Genomic DNA, 26470 nt, shown 5'->3' with positions numbered 1-26470 from the left:
TTTTATTTCTGAGTCAAGTAGATCGTGTCTATTCCTACTAGCAGCTGTAGAGTTTTACATGTATATACTATTTCTTTTTTTGTTTTTCTCTGCTGTCTGCCATGTATATACTATTTTATTTATTCCCCTATTGACATTTAGATGCTTCCAACTCTTTGATATATAGCTATGTTGTGATGAACATCTACTTAACTGTCTCTTTGGGTGACTATGTGAGAATTTTTCTGCCTACATTTATTTTCATAAGTATTCTCAAATTGCTTTCTAGGCTGGCAGTATAATCCCTACCAGTTATGTGAGCAAAACAAGTTTTTATTTTCTCACATCCTAGGCAGTATCTGATATTGTCTAACCTAAATGTTTTTGCCAATATGATGGGTATAAAGCAAGATCTCATCGTTGTTTGCATTTGTATTTATCTGATTACTGCTAAAGCTGACATCTCCTTATATGCTAACAAGCCATTGAAGTGTCCCCATCTGTGAATTGCCTATTAATTTTTGTCAATTTAAAAAATCGGATTTCTTTTATTTAACGAATTAACAATTCTTATATACGGAAACTACTATAACCCAACATTTTAAAGATATTATCTCTCTTTTATTCCTGATAATTTCCTGTTTTTAAGTTTTATTCGTGAATCCATCTGGAGCTTATTTTTGGACGCAGTGTTTGCCATGGATCTGCTTTTATTGTTTTTCCACATAACAGGCCCACCTAATAAATATTCTTTTCTTTCACTATCTGGTCCTTAAGCCTACCGTATAATGTAGGGCCCTGTTGGGGGGCTCCAGCATGTTCCATTACTCACGTATCCGTTTTCATGCAAGTGTCACGCTATTTTAATGACTACTGCTTTGTTATGTCACTAAATATATGGCAGGACACATCTCTCCTCTTTGAGAATTGTCTTAGTTATACAGGGCTTTTATTCTATAATGAAATATAGAATCACTGTACAATTCTCCAAAAGTTCTGTTAGGATTCTGATCCCAATATATTAGGCATGTATATTGATTTGGGTAGAAGTGACACCTTGACCATATTAAATATTCCCAGCCAGGAAAATGGTATGTCTCCCGTTTACTCGGGCCTCCTTTTAAGATATTTAAGAGAATTTTAAACATTTTCCCACAAAGGCCAAGGGCATTTTTGCGAGTGTAATGTCTGGATGCTTTATACTTTTACTGATATTGTAAATATCTTTATTTGAGACGGAGTCTGGCTCTGTTGCCCAGGCTGGAGTGCAGTGGCGCGATCTCGGCTCACTGCAAGCTCCACCTTCGGGGTTTACGCCATTCTCCTGCCTCAGCCTCCCAAGTAGCTGGGACTACAGGCGCCCGCCACCACGCCCGGCTAATTTTTTGTATTTTTAGTAGAGATGGCGTTTCACCATTCACAGCATGGTCTCGATCTCCTGACCTTGTGATCCGCCCGCCTCGGCCTCCCAAAGTGCTGGGATTACAGGAGTGAGCCACCGCGCCCGGCCATAAATATCTTGTATTGCATAGCCAATGCTCATATAAAGGACCATTACTTATTTTTGTACTGGATTTTGAATACGATGACCTTGCTGGACTCTCTTAACACTTTTCTTTGTGTTCAGTTCGTTGATTCCCTTGGGTCTTCCATTTAAATGGTCGTATCCTCTGCTCTTTGAGGAGCTAACACTCGGGCCGGGCAGCCTCCGGATGCATCTGTTCCTGCCTGGCAGCGCGCCCCGGGCCCCAGCCTTCTCCACCCGCGCTCCCGCCAGGTGCACAGCAGGGCCCCGGCCAATGGCAGCGCGGACTAGCCGGGCCGGGCTTGGAGGGACCAATCCCGCCGCTGCCGCCTCCCCTCGCCGCCAACTCGGGAACGGGAGCAGGAGGCCATTGGAAAACTTTGGGCAAGATGGCCCGGCGTTGATTTCCGCGCCCGTCTCTCCTGCGCCCGGCCTCTGCGCCGCAGGCCCAGCCCCCAAGCCTCGCACGTGCTGCAGCCCCGGCCTGGCCCCGACCCCTCCTGCCCATGGCGGTGGCCGAGCTGTACACGCAGGTAGGAGGGTCCGCTGGGCTCCCGGGAGCGCTGTGGGGGAGCCGGCCCTGCTAACGCTGACTCGACCTGGCGCCCGGGCCACACCTGCGCACCTGACACGGCAGGGCGGGCGGGCGCGCGCTGGGGGCCGCGGAGGGGCCGCGGGGACTGGGGGCACGAGCGAGCGTCGCCCCTCCAGGGCCCCGACGTATCCGTCCCTGCTCGCGGGTAAGCCCCCTCCTGGCTCCGCCCCGCCTGGGTGCCCTGCGGGTGGGAAGACCCTGGGAGGGAAGACCCTGTGGGAGGGGCCGCCTTCGCCGCTCCGGCCTCGGGGCCTAGAATCCCCAGTCCCCAGGGGTCGCCCGTGCGTCCCCATCTCCCGGGACTGGAGCGCCTCGGCCCCTTCCTCCCACACCACGGGTGGAATCAGAGTTGCCCATGCGGACGTAGAAGCTGAGACGCCGGCGAGTCTCCTGGGACCCCCTTGAACGAGTTGGCACAGAAGCTTATGGCAGCAGTGTTCGGGCTGCTTTCTAGAATTCTGTGCCTTCAAAGTGCGTGAACGTGCATGTGGGCTCATCAGATGCCTAAAGCTGAAGCAGCCTGGGTCACAGGCTTGAGGGCACTGCAGTGGCACCAAGCGCTTGGGGAGCCCAGGGGCCACGAGCACAAAAAAAAATGCTGCAGTCGTAGGCTCTTTGCCTAACATCTGTACTGTTCGCAACAGTACAAACACTACAGTTTCTAAAGCGCCTTTCGTATACCCTGACTCTGGGAAACACTAGAGCATTCCTCAGAAACTTCCTTTCTGCTGGCTAGGGCTCCACCTCTTACCTCGGAAGGGCAGCGTTCCCTCTGAGATGGGCTTGGGTAATTATTTGGATAAAGAGTGTGACAGTGTTAGCACTTTTGAAAAAAAAAAAAAAAAATCCGTTTGAATAGCCATAAAGCCTGATCCTCCTATACACCAGTGGAGAAATTTAGAGACCTCAGTATTCAGACGAGTGGGACTAGAATCCATCCATTTCCCCGGACATATACTCTAGCTTTCTACTTTAAAAGATGCTTTTGCTGTAGATAGAAAAGATAGTCATGAAAATAATCTTGTTTCAATGGTTTAAGCAAACGTTTTTCTTCTACTTTGATTACTTAGTAACAGTCTGGACACAAAGCAACCAAACTGTAGTTTCTCCTCTATTGCATCTTCATTAACTGGAGTTCTAAATGGACGGTGTTTGAATTGCCCTAGTTTTGTTCTAGAATATTTTCACCAGTGAGAGTGTGAGCCCTCAGATAGCCAACAGCGCTTCTTCAGCCTTCAGTTTACTGGAAGTGAAAGAAAAGTCTTGGACTAGTCTTAGACTATACTTTGGGGGACACAGAAAAATGCTGCTGCGGAACCTGTTTGAGGTGAGAGTATTTCCAGAAGCAGAAGCACACAGGTGCAAGTGCCCCATCCTCAGGTGCCTCAAACCTCAAATATTTATTAAATGTCTAGTAAGTACCAGGCACAACGTAGGAAAGCTGACAGGAAGGAGTTTAAAGGTACAAGCTTGGAGGGAATGAGAATCTGAGAATCCCAGAGACTGACGCAGCCCGATGGCCATCCCCACCGACCTTGTGTCCAGGTGGACACCTGTGTGCCTAGGCTGCCACCTCCCTTCCTGGTAGGCAGTTAGCCCCCATTTTGTCTGTTCTAGAGGTGGGAAGGGGAGGGCCATGGCAGCCAGAGAGCGAGGTCGGGGCTTTATTCCCCAGTGCGGGTTTTGAGTGGGGGCTGGCAGGATCAAGGGTGGTGTGCTAGGACTGTTAGATTTGTTATGTATGCCAGCAGCGCCCTTGGGCTGTGGAGGAGAGGGGCTGGGGTCACGTAGCTGAATTCTCAGGTCTTTCCAGCTGTTGGAAGATCATTAGAGCTGCAGTGTTGGCCATGGAGGGTGGAGGCAGGTGAGACTGAGAGGCCGGACTGGGGAGTGGGGTGGGGGTTGGAGGGACCAGCCAAGGATGACATTTGAGGTCAGAGTCTGTATGAGAGAGAGCAGGGTGGTGCTCTTGAGTGAATTAAGGATGTGGCCTGAGGAGGAACTATTTCTTAGAAAAGTCATCAGGCAAGTTCTGTATGTGCAGGGGTTGAAGGGGTGAGGGGGCTTCCAAGGGAAGGTGCCTTGCAGAGTGGGAGGTGTCAGAGGGAGGGGATGGGCCCTGCCAAGGGTCTTCTGCCCAGAGGTGGTCACTGAACCAACAAGACCCTGAGGGCCGCACCAAGGTGGGAGAAGGCAGACAGAGAAGAGGGCCAGGGACAGACCAGCGGGGGAATGCATCTGTGCAAGGAGTGAGAGGAAGCAGAAGGGCTGAGATGGAGCCAACCAGAGGAGGAGCAAACAGCGTTGCTGGGAGGCACCCTGTGGGAACAGGGAAGAGGGAACTCCAGGAGAAGTCTTGGTGAGGGCAGCAGTCGCTGCCAGGTGTGGTGTAAAATCATCCATCGCTTTTCAAAAGCTACAGGGGCCATGCCTTAGAAATGTTCAGAACAGCAGTTCCCCTATTTGAAATCTCTCTAAGAAGAGCTGGTCTGGCATTCTCTGCTCGACCACCTCTAGCGGCTCCCATTGCATTCAGACTCGCTGACCAGCCACGAGGTCCTGCCTGTCTCCCTGCCTTCACCTGGACTCACGCTCTGCCAGACTCCTTGCCATTCCCTCAATGCCTTGCCAGCACGTCGCCGCTGCGTGCCTTGGTGCACGGAACTCCACCTGTCCGAGGCTCTGTCTGTCACCTTTGCCCACGGCACCTGCACCTTCCACCTTCAATTTGTGCAGAGCCTCTTCTGAGAAAGCCTCTGCAGCCAGCGCCTCCACACGGTGCCTTCCATATTGCCTGTTAACAGCTCGTGAACCCTCTGTCTCCCCCATTGACCAAGAACTTTCAGTGAGCAGGGGACAGTGGGGGCTTCGTAAGTGTGTGTTGTGCACCTGTGTGCATGACTGAACGTTTCTGCTTACAGAAATAGCTAGGACCATGGAGACGATGATGGGGATGGTGGTTGTTTTTATTTCTATGTACCAGATGCCATCCTCAGAGTTTCATGTGCCCTCTCTCGTTTAATCTGAATAAACAACTCTGTGTGTTAGATGATCTCACACTTTCAGAAATGGCTCGGGTCAAGTAAGTTGCTAAGGTAACATACAAGTGATGGAGCCAGAGGTGAAAACCTATGTTCTTAGTGTCCCTCACCACCACCACCTTGGTTCAACCGCCTTTATTGTCTTCCTCTTCTTCAAGGGATCTGACCTTTTCCCCACACACAGTGGGCTTGTGGGAAGTTCCTCCACTTTCTAGCTACCTCTCCTGGCACCTGCTTTTTTATATTATTCCTTATAATAACTAAATTGGAACCAACTCCAGTGTCCAGCGAGAGGGGGAAAGTTGAGTAAATTATGGAAGACTCACATGATAAAACAGCACGAAGCCATTAAAAGTACTATTTCTGAAGAGTTCCTAACATGAAAACATGGTTATGTGAAAAATGGGGCACAACAATTGTATATACTGTATGAGGATAAACATAAAATATGCAAACAAAGGAAAAAGACCACATATATCACTGCCGAAAGATTGGACGGTCTTTTTTTCTAGTAGCTGCAGAGAAGTCAACAAGGATGAAGGCTGGGGATGGGTCGTTAGGTTTGGCCACTAGGTTTGGTCCCCGGCATCGTTTCTGTTCAGGTAGAACTGTGAAAGGGAAAGGGAGACCCTGACATGACCCGCTAAAGGAGGGAAACTGGCAGAGGACTGCGGTCTGAAGATGTAAGAAAGGCACCAGGCACGGGTTAACCTTGGAAAGGAGTGAGCGCCCGAGGCTGCAGTAGCAAGAGTTGAAGGCACAGAGATACTGACAGAGAAGGAGGATAGCCCAGAAAGCTTGGCAGCTGCTGAGGAGGAAGGGTGGGTAGGACGGAGGGCTTGAGGAGAGTGACAGTGCCACCAACCTTTTCTCTGACAGCATCATTTGAGACCCTCAGCATCCAGGCCACCTTCCTCTGGGTGAATTTTCACACCTTGACGCCCATTTTAGTGGCACTATTCTCTAGCCTTGGTCTACTCAGCCATGAGTATGGTGCAACTTCTTGTGAGCATCCCTCAGTGCATCCTGGCATGATGTTAGTACTTTCAGCAGAGCTGGTACATGCTCTGCCCCTGGTGGGTCAAGTCAAGTCCTGGTCCTGCCCCTTACTAACTGAGTGATACCGGGCAAGTTACTTAACCTGAGTTTCCACACCAGTATAATGGACCAAATCGTGCTTACCAGCTGAGGAGGTCACTATGAAGATTCATGCGCGTAAAATCCTTAGCACAACACCTGACACATAATGCTTAATAAAGGTTACTCGAATACGGATGCTATCATAATACAGTTGATTTTTTTTTTTACCTAAATACAGACTTTACATTTATCCCTATAAAATTTTCCATTTTATTTAGCGCCCAGCGTTTCTGAAGCTTGTAAAAACCTTTTGAATCTTGATCATCTTTAGCTAATCAATCATTTCATCTGCTTATTTGATACATGTGTTTTGTTTTTTCATCTATGATACTGGTGAAAGCGTTGAATGAAAGGGGAGGCAGTAGAGCTCTGTGGCATGCCTCTGGAGACCTTTTTGTTTTTCTAAAGGTTGCTCTTTGCTCATTAATTAGAACTCAGGTTATGAGTGTTTAGTGACAGATTCCCTACAGTCATTCCACCATCTGTTTCTTTCACTTGTACAAGAGGAACTCACAAATATCTTCGAAGTCTGCCGAAACTCAGATGTGCAAGGTCAAAAGAAGTGTCTTGACTAGCAGTCCAGGGCCCCTGTCTAAAATGAGGTCAAAGTTCAGTGTAATGATTTTTTTTTTTTTACTTTGGCTAATTCTAAATAGTTTTTAGACTTTTATATATCATTAACAACTCTGGAAAATTAAATGTATCCATTGTATTATGTATGGGTAGTTCAAAGAGAAAAAAAGGGATGAAAAGACTGAAATCCTAAGTTTAGCCTTTAACTGGTGGAACTGAAACACTGGGAATTTGAATTTTTGTTCAAATGTTTATGGAGTGCTAGCTATGGGAAGTCATTGCATTGGATTCCTAGCACAAAGACTAGGCTCTTGAAGTTCAAATGCCAGTGGGGGAGATGGGAGGCAGCCCAGATACCTGGGGGTGGGGCAGAGAGCGCTCAAGGGGAAGCATCAGCTCTGCTAGATGGCAAGCGGCAAGGAGAGTGCCCGGATGAGGACTGTGTCCGGCTACTCCACACTATTCAGAGCTGTTTGCCCATGGATGGGGAGAGGATGGGTGGGGCCAGGGTGGAAGGAACAGAAGTACACAGCAGAAAGCCAAAGAAGGCCTGCCATGTTCCAGAAAGTGCTAGTGGTTTTGGGTGACCACAGGCAGAGGGTGGATTGAAAAGAGGGTGAGGCCTGAGTAGGAAAATCAGCCAAAATACTGGTTGTCCAGGACTGGCTCTTCCTCAAAACCCATGGGGGGTTGATTTTCAAAGCTTTTCTCTTGCCGGGCCCCACCCACAGGAATTCCAATCAAGTACGGTTGAGAGAGTCTGTCTGTTCAAAGAAACCTGGTGCTCAGCCTGGCTGAGGAAGCCCCTGGGGGCTGCTGCACCAGTCAAGAGAAGATCGGTGGGAGTAGGGTTGGGGGCTGACTTATGGCCATGGCAAGGGGGCTGGTGGGCAGGGGCGGACAGGAGAGAGCTTTTAAAAGGCAGTCTTTTCCAGCACCTGGTGACCGTTGGGCTGTTGGGGTGGAGACACGGGGGGCATCCAGCACTGTCCCAGGCTTCTGACATGAGGGGCAAGAGAGCTAGGAAGGAGGAGCGTCCGCATCACTGGAGTTTGGAATTTATGAGTCTACGAGGACACTGAGGGGCTGACATCTTGGAGGCAATTGGAAATGTGGTGTAGAGCTCCAGTGCACGATCTGGGTGGGAGGTCTCAGATGCACAGGTGCCAGGCAGTTGCAGAAGCTCTGGAATTGGGTGAAACTCTCCAGAAACAGCCTATCATGAGAAGAAGCTGGAAGGACCTTGGGAGACATGGACATGGGGGGAGTGGGAGGGGCAGGGGAACCAGGGAAGGGGCCTGTGAGGAGTGAGTGAAGAGGAGGAGGAAGAGAGGGGCATGGTGTGACAATCTGGCCTGGCCGACCTGGAGTGTGGACACTCCCAGTCCGGAAAGCGGTTCTAGGAGGGGAACTCATGTCGTCCCATCTTGTCCCATCTTCCATATAAGTCTTCAAGTCATTTCTGTGGCTGATCCCTCAGAAAAGTGGGCGGCGTGAGAAGATGCTGTTCTTATCTCACCTGCGTGCCTGGGGGGGTGGCTGACATGATCTTGAGCTCATAAGGTTCAGTGGTCCCAAGCCTCTGCCTCAGCCTGGAGCCTTAGCATGGGAGGGCACTCAGGGAAGGTGGGAGGTGGCCCTCTCTTTCTTGGCTCTGCTGAAGGGCTTGGCAAGCCATTCCATCCCAGTCCACAGGCTCCTGCCTCATGGGAAGGCCCCATATTCTGAAGGTCAGTTGACAGCTGGTTACATTGTTTGCATGGACTGTGGACTGTGTCTATTTGAATGAATGCTGTAAAGTTAGGTCTTCCTCCAGTTTGAAGCATTGCTTTGTGGGTAGAGGAATGTGAGGGAGGAGGGGACGGGAATGAATGGGTGGAACTTACCTGGAGCTGAGTAAACTCACCGTGTTTACTTACCAGGCTGGGTTTCAGCTGCAAGGGCACTCAATGCCAGCAAAGGCACCAGGATCGCAGGGTGTGGGCAGCCTGGGGTGCTGGGCTGAGGAGTCACTGGTCTTCAGAAGAGAAGCCGCCAGTGGTTACGTATGTCCTAATATTACCTGCCATTTAATACCACTTTTAGCTGAAACCAATCCTAAACTATAGTTAGGAGAGCACATGGACTCCCAAGTAGATGGTTGCAGTTCAGAGTTCAGGATTACTTTCAGGGCCAGATTCGTTTAATTAACGAGAAGTTTAAACTAGGAGTCACAGGCCCTAGCTCCACTGGAGTCCTGGTCCTTTGAGACTCTGTGTGCTGTTTGGTGAGTTATTGCTCTCTCTGGGCTTCAAGTAGGGGCTCTGTCAAACAAAAGGATTGACTGGCCTAGTGACTTTCACATCACTTCTCAGAGCCCAGGCTTCCTTGGATTGCCCCCAGGGCCCTCCGCTCCAGCTCCGTCAGAACACCTCCACTTTCGCCTGCTTCGCTTAGCCAGCTGCACAACTTCATTTTTTTTTTTTTTTTTCTGAGATGGAGTTTCACTCTTGTCGCCCAGGCTGGAGTGCAATGGCATGATCTTGGCTCACCGAAACCTCCGCCTCCCGGGTTCAAGCGATTCTCCTGCCTCAGCCTCCCAAGTAGCTGGGATTACAGGCACCTGCCACCACACCTGGCTAAATTTTTTTGTATTTTTAGTGGAGACGGGGTTTCTCCACATTGGTGAGGCTAGTCTCGATCTCCCGATCTCAGGTGATCCGCCCGCCTCGGCCTCCCAAAGTGCTCTTCCATTCTCGCTCTCTCAAAACTTACACATCCATGTCACATTTCTGCAAGTTCCTGCTTTTTGCTAGCTGTTAAGGATTAAAGCAATTCAAATGATTTAGGGGTAGTCACGATTGATATCCATCCAGTGACTTTTTTATTGAGTAAGCAAGGCGATTTATATTAATAGATGTGTTCCTCATCCAACATTGGCCTAGTCTAGTACTTGTACCGTGAACTTTTTTTTTTTCTTTTGAGATGGAGTTTCACTCTTGCCTCCCAGACTGGAGGGCAGTGGTGCGATCTCAGCTCACTGCAACCTCCACCTCCTAGGTTCAAGTGATTCTCCTGCCTCAGCCTCCTGAGTAGTTGGGATTACAGGTGCGTACCACCACACCCAGCTGATTTTTGTATTTTTTGTAGAGATAGGGTTTAACCATTTTGGCCAAGCTGGTCCTCAACTCCTGGCCTCATGTGACCCACCCACCTCGGCCTCCCAAAGTGCTGGGATTACAGATGTGAGCCACCGTGCCCAGGCTGTTTTATTCTTATTCTTTATTTCCTCCGGCATTTTTATATGAACATCTTAAGCATAATGCAATGTTGAAATAACTTTACAGGTCAGACACGATGGTTTATACCTGTAATCTTAGCACTTTGGGATGCTAAGACAGGAGGATCACTTGAACCCAGGGGTTCAAGGCTCCAGTGAGCTGTGATCATGTCACTGCACTCCAGCCTGGGCCACAAAACTAGATCCTGTCTCTTTAAAAAAAAAAAAAAAATTATAGTGAACACCTGTTTTACCACCTGGATTCTGGTGTGGACAGTCTACCATATTCATTGTATCCCATGTCTATCCATCTTTCTGTTCTATCTGACCTTCAATTCATCTCACTTTTTTGAAGCTTCTTTAAGTCATATATCAACACACCTTCTAAATATTTCAGTATGCGTATTAACTAGAGTTCCGTATTTTTTGTGTGTAAAATGTACACACAATGAGATGCACCAATCTTAAGTCTGCATTGTCTTAGGTTTGAAAAGTGCTTAGCCCCTATGTAACCCAAGCCCCATCAAGATAGATATTGTTACCATCGCTCCCAGAAGACCCCCTCACACACCTTTGGAGTCACTCCCTGTCCCCACCCACCCTCAGAGGCAACTACTGCTGTGAATTGTTTCCCAGCACGCATTAGTTTTAGCTGTTCCAGAACCTGATTTTGTGTCCACAATCGGTGGGTTCTTGGTCTCACTGACTTCAAGAATGAAGCCGCAGACCCTCACAGTGAGTGTTACGGTTCTTAAAGATGGTGTATCTGGAGTTTGTTCCTTCTGATGTTCGGACGTCTTTAGAGTTTTTTCCTTCTGGTGGGTTAGTGGTCTCTCTGGCTTCAGGAGCGAAGCAGCAAACCTTAGCAGTGAGTGTTACAGCTCTTAAAGGCAGTGCGTCTGGAGTTGTTTGTTCCTCCTGGTGGGTTCATGGTCTTGCTGGCTTCAGGAGTGAAGCTGCAGACCTTTGCTATGAGTGTTACAGCTCATAAAGGTAGTGCAGCCCCAAAGAGTGAGCAGCAGCAAGACATTGCAAAGAGCAAAAGAACAAAACCTCCACAGCATGGATGGGGACCCAAGCAGGTTGCTACTACTGGCGCCGGTAGCCTGCTTTTATTCCATTACCTGACCCAACCCACATCCTGCTGATTGGTTCATTTTACAGAGAGCTGATTGGTCCATTTTTGACAGTGTGCTGATTGGTGCATTTACAATCCCTGAGCTAGACACAGAGTGCTGATTGGTGCATTTACAATGCGTTAGCTAGACACAGAGTGTTAGAAAAGTTCTCCAAATCCCCACTAGGGTAGCTAGACATAGGGTGCTGACTGGTGTATTTACAATGCCTTAGCTAGACCTAAAGGTTCTCCAGGTCCCCACTAGACCCAGGAGCCCAGCTGGCTTCACCTAGTGGATCCCGCACCAGGGCCGCAGGCGGAGCTGCCTGCCAGTCGCGCTCCCTGCGCCCGCACTCCTCAGCCCTTGGGCTGTTGATGGGACCCGGAGCTGCGGCGCAGGGGGCGGCGCTCTTCGGGGAGGGGCAGAGGAGGGGAGGGTCAGGCATGGCGGGCTGCAGGTCCGGAGCGCTGCCCGGCAGGGAGGGAGCTGAGGCCCTGCGAGCATTCGAGCGCAGCGCTGGCGGGCCGGCACTGCTGGGGGACCCGAGGCACCCTCTGCAGCTGCTGGCCCGGGTGCTAAGCCGCTCACTGCCCCGAGCCTGCGGCTGGCCGCTCGGAGTGCTGGGTCTGCCGAGCCCACGCCCTCCCGGACCGGCGCTGGCCAGCGAGCACCGCGCGCAGCCGCGGTTTCCGCCGGTGCCTCTCCCTCCGCACCGCCCTACAAGCAGAGGGAGCCGGCTTCGGCCTGGACTAGCCCAGAGGGGGGCTCCCACCGTGCTGTGGTGGGCTGAAGGGCTCCTCAAGCTCCGCCAGGGTGGACTCTGAGGCCGAGGAGGCGCCGAGAGCGAGGGCTGCTAGCCTGTTATCACCTCTCAATTTGAAGGGACTCACATAGGAGGTACTCATTTGTGTAAGGCTTAACTCAGCGTGCTTTGGTGACTCACCCATGCTTTTGCTTGCATCAGTAGTTCATTCCTTTTTATGGGTAAGTTGTATTTCATTGTATGGGTATACTGCAGGCATTTTTTAAAATTCTCATTAATGGACATTTAGTCTGTTTCCAATTTTTGTCCATTATAAATGAAGTTACTATGTCCCATATCACAGAATTTAATGTACCATTCTTTGAGGGGGGGCTTATATTTTGATATTTGTCTTTAAAGATTAATATTTATTGTTCTGATTATAAAAGTAATAGATGCATATTGTAGAAAAATACATCAAACTCTCAGGTGTCTTGTATAAGAACACTAATTTTAAAATCCTACTGGGCGTGGTGGCTCATGCCTGTAATCCCAGCACTTTGGGAGGCTGAGGCAGGTGGATCACTTGAGATCAGAAGTTCGAGACCAGCCTGACCAACATGGTGAGACCCCCATCTCTACTAAAAAACAAAATTAGCCAGGCGTGGTGGTGGGTGCCTGTAATCCCAGCTACTCAGGAGGCCGAGGCAGGAGAATCACTTGAACCCAGGAGGCAGAGGTTGCAGTGAGCCAGGTTCATGCCACTGCACTACAGCCTGGGCAATAAGAGTGAAAATCCATCTCAAAAAAAGAAAATCCTGTTGGGTGAGTGCCTTACCCTCATGATGTCATTGAACCTTAATTACCTTCTGAAGACCCTATCTCCGGATGTAGTCAATTGCGGGTTAGGGCTTCAACGTATGAATTTGGGGGACACACAGTTCAGCCCACAGCAACATGGTTCTACCCAAAGACTTGTACATCAGCACTGAGCCAGGCGTGCCCATTGCCTGCTGGGAATTGAGCTGGGTGGCTGTGTCTGGACTTCTGCATTTCCCACTGTGGGTGTCCTTGGCAGCCCACCGGTGTGATAAGATTGTGATGGCATTGCTGTAACAATACTTTCATAGCATTTTACAAAGTTCTTTCAAGTACGAAGTCTAATTTAACCTCCCAGGGAACTTGTGAAATAGATACTATTGTGGTGATTTTGTGGATGAGAAAAATGAGGCACTGTTAAGTGTCTGGCCCAGAGTTCCATAGTCAATCAGTGGTAAAAGAAATCCCTCTCCTCTAACCCTGTAGACAGCCATGAGATGTTTCCATTAAGGTACTCGCAGTTTTCTTTCCCACGTCCAGGCTTTCAGCATTCAAGGTTTATCTAGAAGGCTTTGGGATTTCCATTGCCTGTAAACTGAGGCAGCCAGGCCCAGTGCGTTGCAAATGCATGAAAGATCACCTCATAAGCAAAATTAGGTAGACGTATTCCTCATAAAGGAGCTGACCTAGTGGACAGAAAGAAACCTTCCTGCGTCTAACCATGCATTGATCCATGCTTTTGAAAGTTCTGAAATTCAGCTTTTCTCATCCTGTTGGTCAGTACAACAGGGTCTGGATTCCTGATCCTGAAGAAGTTTGGAAGTCTGCTGAAATAGCCACGGACTACAGAGTTGGTGACAAGGTCCTGCGACTCCTGCTGGAGGATGGAACGGTGAGGGTCCTTGCTGTTTGCGGCTGCGTCGATGTGTAAAGTGGTAGCTGGGGTATGTGTGAGGATGGGGGCACATGGACCCCGTGGGAGGCACCCAAGGGAGGGCACATGAGTGGGCACCAGCACCATCCCCAAACGGCCCCCTGGCACCAGGACTCACTGATGTGTCTGTACTCCTTCCCTCCCTCCCCTATGCTGCCCTGCATCCACCGGGCCTCTTTCTGTGAAGAGGGCCCAGCTGCAGGAGCCAGGTCTGTGCCACGGCACTGCATTTCCAGGCACCCAGCATTACTGGGAGACTGCTGAAAAGTGATTCTCCATTTTGGCTTCCTGAGTCTCAGCCCAGAGATTGGGCAAAGATGAAAAACTTGGAGAGAAGTCGTTTGAGCCCAAGGCATACACTGGTAAAGAAAAACATCAAGATGCGAAGGGGAGGAAAATGAGAAGAGGGAGATAGAAAATAGGCAGCGAGAGGGAGGAGTGGGAGGAGATTGGAGGGAGCCGGTCCACGGATGTACAGAAATGTGTAAGGGAGGGAGTGTGGCAGGAACAAGAAGACAGGGACGCTGTCTTTGTGTGACATTATGAGGTGCCTCTGTTGGTGCTGGTGTGGTGAGGGGGAGGTGAGGATGAACTTCAGCAGTTGCTCCTGTGGTGGGATGAGCTAGTGAGGAGCTTCCCTGCAAGGCTGCATGTGCCTTCTGATGACGCAGCTTCTGAAGACTTTGCATTTGCTCTAAGTGTCCCTCATGAGTCGTCCTTGCCCACCATTGCTGTAGTGACATTCCACTGGATTTGTAGCTAGGGTGACTGGATGGGTTTAGAATCAAGTATCTGGATAGAGACCTGGGCAGGGGATTTGTGCTCCATCTAGATCCCAGAGGTGGGTCTGGGGAACATCATGTGAGGATTAATTGACAAAGCACGTGAATGGGTTCTGCAGGGACAGGGCACACTACTTCTAATCAGACTGTCCTGGATTTGGGAGACATTTCCTGAGATCCTGGGAAGGCAGATGAACATAGCAGTTAAAGACACACCCCCTAGAATCAGATGATCTGGCTTCAGATCCTGGCATGGCCGCTTGTTAAGTCTTTGGCAGCAAGCCCCCAGTTTCCCCATATGTACGAAGGAGGTAATAACTGCACCATCCCAGGGTTGCTGAAGTGCGATGAGACAATCCTGTGTGCATGTGTAAAGAAAGGCAGGAGCTCTGGGAAGAGCCTCTCGCTCCCTGGGGCTTCCCTGCCCAGCAGGAGCTCTCGCAGCTTTTATTGAGTGTCTCCTGTGCACAGTCTGGGCTCCAATTAGGGATCAGGTGGCTTTGTCTGGGGAGGAAAACCTCCAGGCAGCAGCTGCGGTGTCAGTTTGCTGCTTTGGTAATGTCCGCTGGGCTTCAGGTGGCTACATTCCCGGCCTTGACCCGGCTGCAGAGGTGAGTAGGATGGCGGACAGCCAGACCACTCTCTAACTCAACCCTTTGTCAATACTGTAAGAGAAAAGGCCTGTGTGCTGTAGGAAAATGTCACCTCTGCCTCCACCTGTCAACATAATGTTCGTTACATTTTCTCCCCTCCTCCAAAAGACTGTCCTTTCTGTCTCCCTGTTGCTTTCACATATAACACATGCAGAGGCCAAACCAGAAGTGGGGGTTGTGGATTTACAATAGAAAAACAGAGACAAGGAAAGTCAGTAGGTATGAGAATCATTGTTCCTGATTTTATTTTCAAAAGTGTTCAGGTTGAGAATATTCTGGTCGGGGTTAGGTCGCCATACACTTGCATTGGTAACAGGGGAGCAGGAGCTGACCTGAGGATCTGTGTCCAGTTGTGGATTGCCCTGAGCTGCTCGCTTTACGCAGAACAGACCAATCAGCCAGCGAAACCCCTGCCATCGACAAGGAAGCACTGTGCTAGTGAGAGAGCACAGGCTTCAGAGTGAGGCCCAGATTCACTGTGTGACCTTGGACAACAAATTCCTACTTTCTGAACCTGTCTCGTTGACTTTCTTGGTTGGGGTAGTCACGTCCTCCCTGGAAGGCAGTTTTGAGGATTAAATGAAGCAATCCATGCTGAGTGCTTGGCATGGGGTCTGCACAGTGGCACTTGCTAAGGGGCAGCTGGGCCACCTTGTGGAGCTGGCCCAGGACCAGAGATCAGAAGGAATCCAGAGATACTGACTGAATACCAGGAAGGCGGCGGTGGCCTGGGAAGGTAGAAGAGAAACAAGCATGCTGGGTGACCTGCTCAAGTCGCTTTAGTTGGGCTTCACGTCCCCCAGCAGTGAAACAGGAGTGTAGGAATTAGAATACTCTGACATTGGAAAGGCCCAGTCGTCTGTGGCACAGATGCCACGGGACCTGCTCGCCTCACCTTCATTCTGCGAAGGCAGCCGCTTTAGGAATACTAGGTTAAATTTAGCAGAAGAGGAGCAAGCCTGGGAAGATTCCCTGGCCCAGGGCTGAGAGTGATAGGAATAGACAGCCCTGCTGGGGGAGCCGTGAGCCCTCGGGCATGTGGGCGACTGCAGACAGGAGACACCTGCAGCAGGGGCCTGTCACGGAGAGACCACCACCTGCACCGACTCCTTTAGGTATCTGTCACCACCAAGTGTGTCAACTTTGAGCAGAGACTCAACAACCTTAGAGTTAAAGGGACCTTAGGTCATTGTGTCATTTTAGCTGCAGCATCTTGTTTTCAAACGAAAACTTGCATGACCTCAACATTGAAACCACATACAGGTAGACCCCTGTGGGAGATTCAGGAATGGGGCACCTGGATCTCTGCCCATGTAGCTTCCCCAGCACCCCTTATTGAGGCCTCTGTAGCTCTAAGGACCCGTGGTCTGGTCTAGCTCCTCTTCGCAGATGAGAGAAATGAGGCCTAGAGAGGGCGAGTGACTTGCCCCAGTGCACATAGCCAGTGCCCTAGTCCCCTGCTCCTACTTTTCATCATTCCAGGAGTCAGCTGTGAAGATTTTCTTGTTGCTATACATACATTTGCTTTTTAGTGTCAGTGATGACTCTGGAAATAAAAACAGTGCTTCAACAGAACGCCAAAAATCTTCTATTTCCAGAGCTTTCCTTTTATCTTTGTCCATAGGAGCTGGATTATTCCGTCAATCCAGAATCTCTACCTCCACTTCGGAATCCTGACATCCTCGTGGGCGAGAATGACCTCACGGCTCTCAGCTATCTCCATGAGCCCGCGGTGCTCCACAACCTCAGGATCCGCTTTGCAGAATCCAAACTCATTTACACCTACAGTGGTAAGGAGAGCAATTCTAGGAAGTAAGGAATGGCACTGGAATGGAAGCTTGCTGTCTGGAGCCTCCTGGTTGTTTTATGTTTATACTGAGCACCCAGAGTTTGTTGTACAAAGAAGTATCTAGGTGGGGAGAGTCTTCAACAAGAACTAAGACTGGACTACCGAGAAAAAGAGATGTAACAAAGCTTGTGTTTGGGTTTCTCATCGGATTTGATACATTTATTACTTATTTTGGGCAATGATATTACTTACATTGTGAACTGCAAAGATGTTTCCGTTTGGGAGCATTTCCACCTGTCCTGTCATCCAACCATCAGACCAGCCGGAGGGTGTAGGTGACTGGCAGGGAATTAATTCAGTGCATGAAGTGACTTGCCCAAAGTCACACAGAAGGTGTAATAAGTGACAGAGCTGGGGTTTCTTAAAAAAAACAAACTGGAGAGGCAGGTGGCAGTAAGAATCTTTTAACTGCATCTAACATCTTTCCCCAGGAATCATTTTGGTGGCCATGAATCCTTACAAGCAGTTGCCAATATACGGAGATGCCATCATCCACGCCTACAGCGGGCAGAACATGGGCGATATGGACCCACACATATTTGCCGTGGCAGAAGAGGCATACAAGCAGATGGCCAGGTAGCTTCCTGCCAAGCTGGACTTCCCCTTGCTCTGCCAATGCTCCCTGCATTTGCCAGACCATCACAGTGGAGGGGAGATACCTAGGTTGGGCTCATTAAAAGAGATAGGCCAGAGATGGTGCTTTGTCGAGCCGACTACCTGGAATGAATAGCAAACGACTGTTCCATGCACCTGACCTGTCAGGACTGAGTTTCCTGGGTTTTGTTCCTTCAAGGTAGTCGAGGCAGTCCTACCAGTTTGGGAATAGCAGATCCTTTTCTTGCAGTGTGTTTGGTTGGAGGAGTGTTGATTTAATCTCTGCTATGAGATGTTTAAGCTTTTTTTTTTAACCCATTCCAGGAAGCAGAATCTGATGACAGGGGATTTAGCTGCAGGAGGTTTTAGGTGCAGGAGACTTGGAGTTTTATCCTGATTTCACTGCTAGGTGTTTGTAGGGCCCCGTGGAGTTCTTGTTTCACTAGCGCACATGTATGGAAAGCCTCCTGCGAATGAGGCACCACACACACATTCCCATATGTCATCTGGGATGGCCTCAGAATAGCCCATGATGCAGATGTGTGGGTGGTAAACAGTTTCAGGGAATAACCAACTGAGGTTAGGCAGCAAGTAAAAGGCAGATCCTGGGATTTGTGCTTGGATGTTTAAACTCTAGTTTATTTTTCCCATAACCATCACTTTTGGCTTCAGTGTCTTCATCTGTAAGGTATGGAGAATAAAAACACCACCCTATCTTTGTAGCTGCCTTTACAGTTTGCAAAAGAACTTTCGCATACAGTGGTCTCCCTTGAGTCTTACAGCACTCCTGTGAAGTCGACTGACTTCATTGCGCACTTTTCACAGATAGGAAATCCGAGGCACCGGACCTGGACCTGCTGACTCTTTACCTAAGTCTTTACTGCATAACCCCAGCCGCAGCTCCTGAGCTCCCTCTGCTTTATGTCTTTGTCTGTGAGCTGGACTCTCAGAGGGCACCCATTCCTGGTTCTGCTGCTTATAATGAGGGGGCAGGTGGTAGCTTCCATGAGGTAGAACATGTGCTGCTTTCCTGCAGAGCCGTCTAATGGGCAGTCTGGGGATAGACCGAGCTTCTTCACAGTCATCAGAGACCCGGTGCTGTGCAGCTCCCTGTCCCTGGGGTGGGGCAGGCATCCTCAGGGACAAGCTAGTGCTCAGCTCTGTCTTCCATATTCTAGGTGACAAGGCATATGAGGGGAAGGGTACAGCCCTCCAGGTTAGGGAGATTCTCCAGAAACCCCACAAAGCGCTTCTGCTCACAGCTCATCGGCCAGGACCTCACTCACACAGGGAGGCTGGGATGTGCAGTCTTTCATATGCACAGCGGGGCACTGCCTGGCCACTGGGGCCTAGTCCCTAAGAAGGAAGAGGAGAATGCGAGTGAATACTGGGTAGAGAATTAGTAGCTTCTGCTGCAGCAAGATTCCTTCTCACCCTAAAACCTCCACGGTTCTGAGATTTTTCCCTGGCTCCCTGCAGGTCTCCCAGGTATTATGGTGATTAGGGTCTGGGTATCAGTGGGATGAGCTCTTTGGCGCTGTAGGGCTGTGCTCAGTTCAGCTCTGAAGAGCCAGTTTCTCCTTGACGGTCTGTGTAACTGCAGTAACAGAACAGAGCCTAAAGCAGGCTCGTGTTGGCCTTATTTGATGCTAGACAGGGAGTGTCCCTCAGGGCTGTAGAACAGGACTGGGATTACTGAAGCCCTGTTCTATGCCCTGAGGGACACTGAGCATGTCATTCCCCTTCTCGGAGTCTTCATCTTGTCTCTGAAATGAAAATATTGGACCAGGGCTGTGTACCCAAAGTCTTCTCCAGCATTCACATGGGAGGCTGTGGCTCTGTGCTCTGGGTCAAGTCACTCCACCCACGGTCACCATTTTACTCCTCTGTAAGAGAGAGATCTATGTCGTAGGATTTTCGTGAAGCTTAAATGAGAATCTGTATTCACTCAGCACCTGGCATGTGAGCGGTGCCACATCCACAGAGCCGCGTTAGAAGCTTCCACCGTCACGATCTTATGACATGAAAAGTTTAGTGCATTTTTTAAAATCTCTAAATTATATAACAGAGCATGTTGGCTTACAGAGCGCATATGTTCCCAAGCATCTTTTGAATAATTGCTCTCAAAATAATGTCCTTGAAATGTTTTTATATTTAAGTGGGATGTGCAGAAAGGAGTTGACATAAGGCCTGAGGCTGCTATCTTTAGAGGCCTGCTTGCAAGGTGGCCCGTGGCTGGCCTCTGATTTCATGACAGTTCCTGACATTTCTTGGTTGATAAAGTGGCTCATTTTACCTAAACTCAAGCTGTTTGTGTAAACAATGTGCTTTATGCTGAATACCCGCTTTCCTCCTGGGAGTCTGGAATGTTGGCATGTGCCAGGCAGAAGGTGGGCACTGCATCTCTGATGAGCTTCCCTCGCAGCCAGCATTTCACATGTGCCGTCAAATTCCTTGCTGGAGGAATTGAGCGTGTCCTGTGTGACCCGACTGGGAGAGGACCCCTGGAAGTTTGCACCCAGGTTCCACTGGACCTCGCCCCGCATGCCTTTTCCCCTTGCTGCTTTTGCTCTGTATCCTCTTGCTGCAGTCAGTCTTAGCTGTGAGGATGACTGTATGCTGAGTCCTGTGAGTTCTCTTACTGGGACATTGAACCTGGGGTTGGTGTTGGGGCCCCTCAGTAATTTTGGGGTACTCAATAAATACAGGTCCTCTTTAATGGGAAGAAACTAACATTTGAAAACTCTTTTATTTGCTTTAGAAACAACAGAAACCAGTCCATAATTGTAAGCGGAGAGTCGGGTGCTGGAAAGACAGTGTCAGCTCGCTATGCCATGAGGTACTTCGCCACCGTCAGCAAATCTGGCAGCAACGCTCACGTGGAGGACAAGGTCCTGGCGTCCAATCCCATCACCGAGGTGCGTACCGCTGCGGAAGGCAGCCATGTGTTGATGATGGAAATGGGGGTTGGTTAGGTTCTGTGCTCTCCTGGCTAATTCAAGTTCCCACCCTTTAAAGACTAAAGAAGTGAGGGCAGGAAAGACCCAGGAAGCCTATTTGCTGGTGTGATTTGAAGGAGATGGGGGCAGAATTGCTGCTTTCAAGACTCTCTCCTGCTATACCTCCTGGGCTGGAAATCTACCATCAGATTCCAGGAGTCCTCTGTTTACATTTACATCCCAGGGGAAAACCAAACATCACTGGTGCACTGAAATCACTGGTGTTCTCCAACCAGCTGGCATCAGCTTTCATGAGCTGATTGTTAAAATATTCAGGAGTTTTGCAAGCTGATTGATAAACCTTGGTCATTTGACGTCAGTCATGGGAGGAGAATTTATACCTTCTGCCTTGGCAAAGGCCACATGTAAAGACTCTTCCTCCTGCCCTCCCCAAGAGCCAGTTCATCAGCACACTGCTGACTGGGACAGGGAGTGGGCAAGACCAACCGTGACAGTGCCCAGGGGTGAGGAGACAGCCCTCAAGGAAGAAGGGGCACCCAAAAGGGACAGAGGAGGGCCCCGCAAGCCAACTCCAGCTGCCCTGCAAAATGGGAAGAGGATTGATTTGAATTTCTTTGGAAGCAAAGCAAATAATTAAGAACATTAGACTCGTAGACCTCTTCTCCCTGTTTTCTCAAATCAAAATCCTCAGTGAATATTTATCAGACCATCTACTCTGTTGAAGCCACTGTGTAGCTAATGTGGGAAGTGATGGAAAAGAATGAGACCCAATCTCCAAGTTAAGATTCTTCTAACCTAACGTAAGAATATTTTAAAATTCAATAGAAACATAAGTGGGGAGGGGGTACTAAGAAACACTGCAAAGCTCGTAGTTCAGAGGCATAACCTTCTTAGAAACATAAATTACAATCCAAGATACCAATAGAAAAGTTATCAAGGCTGGGTGCAGTGGCTCACATCTATAATCCTGCACTTTGGGAGGCTGAGGTGGGTGAATTTCTTGAACTCAGAAGTTCCAGATCAGCCTGGGCAACATGATGAAACCCCATCTCTACCAAAAATACAAAAAATTAGCCAGGTATGGTGGCACATGTCTGTAGTCCCAGCTACTCAAGAGGCTGAGGTAGGTAGATTGCTTGAGTCAGGAGGTGGAGGTTGCAGTGAGCCAAGATTGCACCACTGGCACTCCAGCCTGGATGACAGAGCGGGACCCCGTCCCAAAATAAAAGTTATCAAGAGCCAGTGGCAAATTAAATGCCCAGTGGATAATTTTGTGTAAATATTTAGGGTTTGTCTCCCCCACTAGACTGTACACTCCGAAGGCAGGACTATATTTGGTTCACCGAGCGCATGGCACATAGTAGGTGCTCAGTAAATACATGTTGACAGGCAGCATGATGACCTGGGCAGGGTCCATCTAGAAAGAGGGTGCTCAAGAGAGGGTGGGGAGGGGCAGAGGAGAGATGAAATTGAAGAACAGAAGTAAAAAGCAAAAATCCTGCCCAGAGAGTGGGAGGGATGAGAAGGAGCAGTCTTTTGGTTAAGTGGAAAGCTTGTAAGTGGTTGTCTTTTGGTTAAGTGGTTGTCTTTTGGTTAAGTGTCTTTTGGTTAAGTCTTTTGGTTAAGTGGAAGCAGTAAGGAGTAAGGATTGGAATAAAGGTTGGATGAAAGATGTGAACTTTTAATTTTTTTTTTTTTTTTTTTTTGAGACGGAGTCTCGCTGTGTCGCCCAGGCTGGAGTGCAGTGGCCGGATCTCAGCTCATTGCAAGCTCCGCCTCCCGGGTTTTTACGCCATTCTCCTGCCTCAGCCTCCCGAGTAGCTGGGACTACAGGCGCCCACCACCTCGCCCGGCTAGTTTTTTGTATTTTTTAGTAGAGACGGGGTTTCACCGTGTTAGCCAGGATGGTCTCGAACTCCTGACCTCGTGATCCGCCCGCCTCGGCCTCCCAAAGTGCTGGGATTACAGGCTTGAGCCACCGCGCCCAGCCGTGAACTTTTAATTGAGCATCCTAGGCATTTGGGGCCTGAGTGAGTTGAGGCACCTCATATTCTCTCATTTAACCCTCCCAATTGTGTAAGTGTTCTGGTCAGTCTGGGCTGCTGTTACAATAATAAGTATAATATACTTTAGTATAATATACTTTAGTGTCATCGACCAGGTGGCTTATACACAACAGAAATTTATTTTTCACAGTTCTGGAGGCTGGAAGTCCAAGATCAGGGTGCTAGCAGGGGTCAGGTTCTGGTGAGGCCTCTCTTCTGGGTGCCTGCCTGCTGTCTTCTCACGGTACCCTTACATGGCAGAAAGAGAGCAAGAGAGGTGTCTGGGATCCCTGTTATGTAGGCATTAAAATCCCACTCCCAGGGGCTCTATCCTCGTGACATCATTACTTCCCAAAGGCCCACCTTACCATACCGACACATAGGGTTAGGATTCCAGCATGAGGATTTTGGGAGGACACAAACATTCAGTCCATAACAGTAAGTTGCTTATTATTCTCATATTACAGATAGGGAGATTAAGACCTGGAAAGATGAACTACCCCCTGTTTTTGAGACAGGGTCTTGCTGAGTTATCCAGGCTGGAGTGCAGTGCTGCAATCATAGCTCACTACAGCCTCCAGCTCCTGGGCTCCAGCAATCCTCCCACCTCAGCTGTCTAAGTAGCTAGGACTACAGGCACATGCCACCGTGCCTGGCTAATTTTTTTGTGTTTTGTAGAGATGGGAGTCTCACTGTTTTGCCTCGTCTGGTCTCAGACTTCTGGCCTCAAGTGAATTTCTCGCCTCAGCCTCCTGAAGTGCTGGGATTACAGGCGTGAGCCACCGCACCTAGCCAGTGAACTAACTTGTAAGACATTACACAGATAGCAAAGATAGAACCCAGGGCCCTGAAACATCAGAACCTGTGCTCTTTCTGGTCTTCCCCAGTGTCTGCCAGTGGGACCGAGGAGAGGTTTGAGCAGCAGGCTCGGGACTGGTCATGTTCCCTGCCAGCCTGGGGTTGCTTTCTTTCCCCAGACCTCCCTCTGCCAATCAGACCTTCCCCTCGGGTACGGAATTGCATTTGACTAAAAACTCCTGCAATAACGTTGAGGCAAAAATCTTTTAATGTTGTTATTTCAGAAGAGTTATGTTTTTTTAGGCCGTCGGAAATGCCAAGACCACCCGCAATGACAATAGTAGTCGGTTTGGGAAATACACAGAAATCAGTTTTGATGAACAAAATCAAATTATAGGAGCCAACATGAGAACTTACCTCCTGGAGAAATCCAGAGTTGTCTTTCAAGTAAGTATTAAATTTTTCCCCAACTTTTTGAGCATTATTTACAATTACATTCTTATTATATATACTCAGGCAGGCTACACTATGCTATGAATTGAAGACTAGGGTTTTCTTATCTTTCATTTGCAGTTTGGATTCTTTTTTCTGTTGATTAAAACTTGATGGTGAATAGGTGTAGTATCAGGTGAGTTGTATGACTGTAGGAAGAGGTTATGACTTTTTAATTTGGGGGATTTACAAAATCCTTATAGTTTAAAAAGCAAGTATCTCTTTCTAGAGTACAAAAACTGTTTGAAATAGACAAAGCTGACAGACTGGCTTTCCTATCAGAAAGGGAATGGGATCAGAGCTATCGAGGCGGTTTTAAGAGAAAGGCTTTTCTGCCAGTAAAATGGAGAAAATTCTCACCGTTTTGGCCCAGGAGGAGAGCAACAGTAAACCTTGTATTGCAGGAAGTTTCTAAAAATTTCACTAGGATGAGTTATGTCATTCCTATTCCATGGGATATTTTCATTTAATAACACTTCCTCTGGGTTACTCGTTACTTGGAAGGCCATCTCAGGCCACCCGGTTCTCAGTTGAGAGGAAGGGCCTCTTGTGGACTGGCCAGATCACATCCCAGACAGATAATTATCCATCCAGGTTAGACATCTAAGATTCTCTAGTTAAAAACGTGGCATTTTTGCTTGTGAGGATTTGGTGTAATTTTGAGGACATTTCTTTATCTTACAGTCGGAAAATGAACGAAATTACCACATTTTCTATCAGCTTTGTGCATCTGCACAGCAGTCGGAATTTAAACATCTTAAATTGGGTATGTGATGGATCGTGTGTGGAAGGGTCTCTCTTTTATGTGGGGGCTTAAATTCTAGGTTAACTTTCTTCTTATACTAATATGTCTTTTTTTTTTTTTTTAAGTATTTGCCCAAAGATATAAGATTCTTTGGTTTCAAGGACAGAATTGGTGCATCTAATTAAGGGGCTGGATTAGGGCTGGGGGGATGAGTTTAGAGAGAGAGGGCACTCTTAAGCCTGAGGTTATTTTTAAAGCTCATTGGGCCTGGCGTGGTGGCTCACACCTGTAATCCCAGCACTTTGGGAGGCCAAGGTGGGCGGATCACCTGAGGTCAGGAGTTCAAGACCAGCCTGGCCAACGTGGCAAAACCCTGTCTCTACTAAAAATACAAAAATTAGCCGGGTGTGGTGGCACACACCTGTAGCCCCAGCTACTTGGGAGGCTGAGGCAGAAGAATTGCTTGAACCCGGGAGAGGGAGGTTGCAGTGAGCCGAGATCACACCACTGCACTCCAGCCTAGGCAACAGAGCAAGACTCCATCTCAAAAAAAAAAAAAAAAAAAAAGCTCATTGTGTGTTTGTGCTCCTCCAGCTAGAACCACCTGATTAAGAGCTCCTGACAGCTGGAACATATGGCGTCACCAAACCTTCCATTTTATTTGAACATGCATAGATAGTTGTTTTTCTACCATGTATGACATGTTAACCCATTTTTTAAAACAAACCACCTCTATCATAATTTGATGGCTCAAGGTCATTCATTATTTGTAGTCATAATTGATTATATTCCAGAGATGGCTAAAGCATAGGGCTGTTTGTCCTTCAATACAAAAGGCCCCGAGCCCTGTGCTGTCATGGCTCTCCTGCCTTAGCCATTTGTGCTATGCTGGTAGATGAGAATTGTCGGAGATAACTTCTAGTATGTTGGAGTTGAACTCACACACTCTCTAGTTTTGGAGAAATTGCTTGTGCTCTTAGAATCTAAATTTCTGCAGATTTCACATGAAGGTAATATCCTTGGCCTTGTCTACCAAACAGAATATGAATAGCGAACTTGCAGAAGGGCTTTCTGAAAGATCCTCTACTATTTAAACATTAGGGGTGTGTGTGTGTGTGTGTGTGTGTATAGTCATCCTGATTGTTCTAATGGTTTTATAAGAGTATATGCATGTCAAAAGTTTATCAAATTGTACGTGTTAAACATGCAGTTTAGCCGGGCGCGGTGGCTCAAGCCTGTAATCCCAGCACTTTGGGAGGCCGAGGCGGGTGGATCACGAGGTCAGGAGATCGAGACCATCCTGGCTAACATGGTGAAACCCCGTCTCTACTAAAAATACAAAAAACTAGCCGGGCGTGGTGGCAGGCGCCTGTAGTCCCAGCTACTCGGAGGCTGAGGCGGGAGAATGGCGTGAACCCGGGAGGTGGAGCTTGCAGTGAGCCGAGATCGCGCCACCGCACTCCAGCCTGGGCGACAGAGCGAGACTCCGTCTCAAAAAAAAAAAAAAAAAAAAAAAAAAAACATGCAGTTTATTGTACATTCAGTAAACTTCAGTAAAGCTACATAAAAATGTTGGGTGCAGGAACAAAAACCATGAGCTTTAGAGTTAGGCCTGCATTTAAATTCTTGCGTGCCATCAGGTATGGGAACTTGAGAAAGTTACTTCACTTTTCTGAGTCTTAGCTTCTGCGTCTGTAATGTAGAATTCTTTTTATGTTGTTTTGTTTTTGTTTTTTTGAGACAGGGTCACCGAGGCTGGGGTGCAGTGGTACCAGCATGGTTCACTGCAGCCTCGAACTCCTGGGCTCAAATGATCCTCCCACGTCA

The 26470-nt window shown here is 48.6% G+C and overlaps 1 protein-coding gene across 1 annotated transcript in view; it reads left to right on the top strand.

The window, feature by feature from the left end:
• Window positions 1-1848: 1848 nt before the first annotated feature.
• Window positions 1849-26470, top strand: part of MYO5C (myosin VC) — a 106917-nt gene continuing 82295 nt past the window's right edge. The window contains exons 1-7 of the mRNA XM_025389939.1: window positions 1849-2037; window positions 13573-13683; window positions 16785-16950; window positions 17441-17585; window positions 20365-20521; window positions 23710-23853; window positions 24583-24664. Coding sequence (XP_025245724.1) covers window positions 2011-2037; window positions 13573-13683; window positions 16785-16950; window positions 17441-17585; window positions 20365-20521; window positions 23710-23853; window positions 24583-24664 — 832 coding nt within the window. The 5' untranslated portion in view covers window positions 1849-2010. The remainder of the gene's footprint in view (window positions 2038-13572; window positions 13684-16784; window positions 16951-17440; window positions 17586-20364; window positions 20522-23709; window positions 23854-24582; window positions 24665-26470) is intronic.

This window comes from Theropithecus gelada, chromosome 7a (assembly GCF_003255815.1).
Source record: "Theropithecus gelada isolate Dixy chromosome 7a, Tgel_1.0, whole genome shotgun sequence".
NCBI classification, from domain to species: domain Eukaryota; kingdom Metazoa; phylum Chordata; class Mammalia; order Primates; family Cercopithecidae; genus Theropithecus; species Theropithecus gelada.
This window is presented reverse-complemented; position numbering and strand designations above follow the sequence as displayed.